Source organism: Mustela nivalis, assembly GCF_964662115.1.
Source record: "Mustela nivalis genome assembly, chromosome: 2".
Taxonomy (NCBI): Eukaryota; Metazoa; Chordata; class Mammalia; order Carnivora; family Mustelidae; genus Mustela; species Mustela nivalis.
This window is the reverse complement of record NC_139021.1, coordinates 147830370-147836369: the sequence shown is the minus strand read 5'-3', so window position 1 is coordinate 147836369 and position 6000 is coordinate 147830370. Positions and strand designations below refer to the sequence as shown.

The 6000-nt window shown below is 35.4% G+C and overlaps 1 protein-coding gene across 4 annotated transcripts in view; it reads left to right on the top strand.

The window, feature by feature from the left end:
- The window catches only part of PARG (poly(ADP-ribose) glycohydrolase), a 123963-nt gene that overhangs the window by 57808 nt on the left and 60155 nt on the right, over positions 1-6000 (top strand). For all 4 annotated transcript variants that reach the window (XM_082718696.1, XM_082718693.1, XM_082718694.1 and 1 more), the window contains exon 9: positions 415-572. In XM_082718696.1, the coding sequence (XP_082574822.1) occupies positions 415-572 (158 nt within the window). The remainder of the gene's footprint in view (positions 1-414; positions 573-6000) is intronic.

The following is a 6000-nucleotide window of genomic DNA, read 5'->3' as shown; positions in this document are numbered from 1 at the left end:
TCTGGCAATTATACATACAAGTGAAAATAAAATTTAGCATATGTAATAATAGCTAAACTCAGTGTTGCATTTTTTTTGTTTGATCTTTTGTTTAAATTTTTCATTACATGGATAATGTGTTTTTATTTCCTACTTGCTAAAGCAATCTTGTTTTCCGCTAATAAGTAACAGTTTGTGTTCTCTTCACTATCATTATTATTGATTAGAAATCTGCAGTTTGTCAAACAAGTACACTTTTCCAATCATCCTTGATGAACTGCCCTTGACTTCAACAGTACTGCTGATTTACGGATTCAAGAGTGGCCTGAAATTATTCCTGCCTTAATTTAGCAAATGCAATTTGGTGCCTCTGCTTTTAAAATTGCTAAACTAATTATTGTTCTTCTTGTCTGTATATTTTGTTTCCTCTGTCAGCCAATACCGCTCCTGAAACAGAAGATGAATCATTCCATCACAATGTCACAGGAACAGATTGCCAGTCTTTTAGCTAATGCTTTCTTCTGCACATTTCCACGGCGAAATGCTAAGATGAAATCTGAGTATTCTAGCTACCCAGACATTAACTTCAACCGGTATGTTTTCAGAGAACACCTCTTTAAAAGTGAAATAGAGAAGGTGGGAAGGAACTAATATTTGTTCAGGGATTTGCCATAGGTCAAACATTTTATGTCAGATTATCTAATTTAAACTTTATAATACAGTGAGTTAAATGGTATTTTTGCCATTTTGCAGGCAAGATAATTAAAATTCAATGAAAATCTTTGTTATTATATGGTTACTCTCCATTATTAACACTAAGAAGGAGTGGAGAAACAATGAAAAATAATGTCATCTGCGTAAGAGAATTTATTTAAAATCCCAGCAAAAGATAATCATTTTACTATGTTCTCTTTGATTTTGTAAATCCCAATTGTGAGGAAAATGTTGTTAACCTAATTCTGAGTCAGTATGTTAAAGCTAAGTATGTTTTAAGAGAATAGTATTTAGTCATTTAGTTCAAACATATAGTGAGCAATTACAGTATTCTCCACAGTTTGTTAAGTGCCTTGAGGGTTACAAGAGAAGGGATGAACCAGTTTCTGACTTCTCTGCCTTTCTTTCATCCACAATTTTATACCTTCTTCAAGCAGCAGTTCATGTATCACTAACTGAGCTCTGATCCTGCCAGGATAGGTTTGCTACTCTTTTGGGTTCCTGTGAAGGTGTGTGTGTACCTCTGTTACATCAGGGAGAGGTATATAGCATTATGATACTTTATTAGAAAGGATATAGTTTAATAAAGGAAACCTTTCTTGAAGAAATAACTTTTGAACTAAGTATGAAAGCGTGAGTAGAAGTTTTACCAAGGAGAAAAGGAGAGATGATTACATTCTGGGCAGGGGGTGCAGCATGTACAAAGGCACTGTGATAAAAAGGACATGATATTTCCAGGGACTGAAAGAAGATAGTGTGGATGCAGCACAGAGAGAGAGAACAAGTTGCAGAAGGAGATGGGGGCCAGTAGGCAATCCTGCTGTGCCTACTAGGCCTTGTTAAGGCAATAGAAACTCATTAAAGGATTTGGTATGAGAGGAGGAGAAAGCTGATGTATTTGATCAGATTAACATTTTCAAAAGTTTATTCTGACTACAGTGTGGGTACTGAGTGAAGAAGGGCCATGATACAATGAGTTTAACCAGTTGGAGAGGATGTTGCAATATTGCAATACACCAGAAAGCTGGGATCGTGTAGTGGTCATGATGGAGATATGGTGACGTTTGAAGGGCAAGTCATTGTGATGGTGACGGACTGGATTGATGAGTGGGTGAAAGGAGGCATCTGGGGTACAACCAGGCATGTACCTTCAGTGTTCTCTACTTTTCCTACTGTACCACCTACACTACTTTGTTACAGTTGTTTGTTTCATCCTTTCAGTGGGGACAAGGATTTTTTTTTTTTTAAGATTGATTTATTTGAGAAGAGAGAGAGAGAGCTGGGTGAGGGGCAGAGGGAGAGAGAGAATCTCAAGCAGACTCCCTCTTGACTGTTGAGCCTAATGTGGTGCTCGATCTCTCACAACACTGAGATTGTGACCTGAGCCGAAATCAAGAGTTGGACATTTGGCTGACTGAGCCACCCAGGTGCCCCATCAGTGGGGCCAGGGGTCTTTCATTAAGTTTCATGCATTATAGGCCTTCAGTAAATCCACATCAAGTGAATGAAAATACGTTTTACAGATGAAGTACTAGAGAAATTGATTAGTGGTAGAGTGCTAGGATGAAAACTTAGACCCTTAGTTCTTAGTCTACCATTCTTTATTTTTCAAACTGCATCTTATCCATAGGAATTAGGAAGTGTTTGATTTTTAAGCAATATATAATTCAAGTTTTTGCCTTTGATTTCTTTAGTATTTGGGATAGGACTGAGAGAAAACAAAGAACATTGGTATCTATAATTGTAATTGTGTAAAGAACCTGTTTATTAACTATAATTTTTTTGCTTATTTGAGAAATTATTTAAGAATTTTTTTCTGTTCATAGTTAAGGGCTTTGCATCTCTTGCAGGTTTGTTTTTTTTTTTTTTTAATATAGAAAGGAAATGGTCAAATTTTGTATGTAAGTAAACAGTGGAAATTTAATTTTGTAGAAATGTAATTATCTGTTTCCATGAAGAGTATTAGTTATATTAATAATAAGGATCTGTAGAGTAAATGGTCTTTCTGTTTATTTGGAATACATGTTTGATCAGCTCCAGGATCACCAGGGATACTATAAATTTTAAATTTAAAAAAAATTAAAAATGAGTATTTTTCTGGTTTTGGTTTTTGGTAAGCAGTAGCTCTAATTAATAATGCTTTAGAATTCATTGGGGAGGGTATGTGCTATGATGAGTGCGGTGAATTGTGTAAGGCTGATGATTCACAGACAAGTACCCCTGAAGCAAATAATACATTATATGTTAATAAAAATAAATACATAAATACATAAATAAATATATTCTTACTTTAAAAAAATGCTTTAGAATTAGGGTTTCCACGACCACTTACAGTTTGTTTCTATGGGATGAGTAGTCAGCTAATGTTTGTATCTTGATGGTCTCTCAGATAAACCTTTGATGTCTTAGATCCAACCTTTCTCAGACTGATTCTTTGATTTAATTATAGACCTCTTAAATTTATTTTTTAGATTAGAACTGTGCATTCTCTTACTAAGTTAAGGTTATATAAGAGAGCTAATCTTTTCCCAAAGAAGTTATTTTTAAAACTGTTAAGGATATTTTCAAACATACTAAAAAGTAAAGAAAACAGTGTTGTGAACCCATGTTTATCCATCTTCAGTATTTAACAGAATTTTTTATTTTGCTCTGTTTTCACATATCCAACCCCACTTTAAAAAAATATATATTTTTAAACAAATTGTAGATATTAAGTTTCACCCATGAAGAATTCAGTATTTAGGGGCACATGGGTGGCTAAGTTGGTAGAGCATGCTAGTCTTAATCTTGGGATGGTGAGCTTCAGCCCCACGTTGGGTGTAGAGTTTACTTAAAGAAAAAAAAAGAATTTGGTGTTTAAGCTCTTCACAAATAACTTCAGTCAGATATCTTGGTTAAATATTTATAGCCCTTTTCTTAGAAAAGCTAAAAGCTCTCTGGATAACTACAAATATACATACCTTATTGGTTAAAATAAGAAAAAGCACAGAAAGGGAGCAGAAGGTTAAGCATGATTAGAAATAGCAGTTGTAGGGGTGACTCAGCTGGTTGAGCTGGAGCATCTGACTCTTGAGTTCCACTTAGGTTGTGATCTCAGGCTCCTGGGATCATGCTCCATGCCTGACTCCACACTCAGCGTACAGTCTGCTTATCCCTCTCCCTCTACTCCTCCCCTTGTTCTCTTTCTTTCAAACAAACAAACAAAATCTTTAAAAAAAAGAATTAGCAATTGTAATCTTTAATAAGTATTAAAAAGTTATATGTGGAATATCTCAATTATGTTAAAATATCTGTGTCTATTAATTGTATCTTTGTGTTCACATTAGTACATGTATGAGCATGGAAAATGGACTGACAAGAAAATGAATAAAAGTATGATTACCATTGGGTAGTGAGATAATCATATTTAATGCTTTTTTTTCATCCTTTTCTATATTTTTGAAATTGTTTATAATAAACATATATTACTTTTATAATCAGAAGAAAAATAGTTACAAGTCAATCATCAGAAATGGAGCAGAAGACAAAGTTAATAAAAAGAGTGGATGATTTTTGTAATTTGAGTTTGAGGTTGGACTCCTACAAATTTCTTGAGCCTGTCTTAAACAGCTAGCTTCTTCCTAACTGTAGCCCCATAGACACAGTATCATAACCTCCCCTTCCCCATCACTGCCCATTCAGCATGTAAGAGAAACAAGTCCACAGGGTGCTCTAAAAGTTGGGCCCCTGCTACATTGAGAGCATTCTTTCCTCAACAGTAAAATAGACCTCGGGTTTGGAATGGGTGACAGGTAGAGGTGGTCTTGGGAAGCCTTGGCTTTTGTGACTTCCCATTTCCTGCCACAATTACCAGGCTTTATATCAATTATAACGTGTGTTAATTTTATTTATTTTATTTTTAAGATTTTATTATTTGAGATAGAGTGAATGAGTAAGAGAGAAAGAGAGCACAGTAGGGGGAGCACAAGAAGAGGGAGAAGCAGACTCCCCACTGAGCAAGGAGCCTGATGTGGGACTCCATCCCAGTACCCTGGGATCATGACTTGAGCCAAAGGCAGACGGTTAACCAACTGAGCCACCCGAGCAACCTCACATGTGTTCATTTTAAAGCATCATTGGTTTTCAACTAAACTTCTGACAGAGGAATACTGGAACTTCTTGGCAAAGGCGTGTGTTTATCTTTTTCATTGTGCAGGGTCATTTATTCTGAAATTTGAGCTGGTTGGCTCTGAACGTCAGCATGTTAGGTTTGATGGGAAAAGAGGCTGAGCTATTTTTCTTAATGAAGGGAATATGGATTTGAACAATGGAAGCATTTTATGTAAATGAATGGTGATTTCTTTGCTGGGCATGAGAATTTTTTTTTGCATGACAATAATTCTTAATAACAATACCTAATGTTTATTAAGTACTTGCTATGATCAGTCACCATGCTGTTATTTTTTTACATAATATGTCAAATTTATAAATTAGGTATTATTTTTTTCATTTTTCAGATGAGAGGATGGAAGCTTAGAGAGGGTAGATTACTTCCCTAAGTTAGCTGGTACAACTGGGATTCAAACTCAGGATAAAGTATTCCTCTAGAAGCTGTGTCCCTTAACCATTCCGCTATCCGGCCTCCGTTTGAATAATTATTCAGATTAATTAGGTTAATACTTCTTACATCATAGCTAATCAGAAACTAAAACTATCCTTAGAAATAATTCTCAGTCTGTAAAATGAAAGTCATTTGTCAGTCCAGAGTGACCATGAAAGATTTAAACTCATAGTATCCCAATAGCATTTTCACCAAATGAGAGCTTAATCTATTGAAAATTTGAATACAAGCATATTCCTGTCTTCTGGTTGATGGATATTCTTTTGGTCACCAGAAAGTTGAAAATTAATTAAGTGCAAGTAAATCCTGTGGTAGTCTCTACAATTGTTTTAGGCAATCCTAGCAGCCAGGATGTCAGCACTTGGCTGCACTGAGATGGTATGTATTTAATAAGCCTAAACTAGCAAAAACAAAACAAAACAAAAAAACACGAGGAATGATGACTATATATGATCACTAATGCTGTCTATTGACAGTTTACTTTGATTCTATCAACGGTAGTTTCTAGGTAGGGAACCCTCTATACTGATAGGTTTAGTGAGAGTAAATGACTTGTCAACAGAACTGGGACCTGGATACTGTGTTCTGTTCACAGTCAGTGCTCATTTATTATGTCTTACTTCCTCTTGAGCAAAATGCTCTTGAGTGTGCTCCAGAAGTGGAAAACAACCAAAAGTTCCCCTTTTTCATGTGACTTATGAAAGATC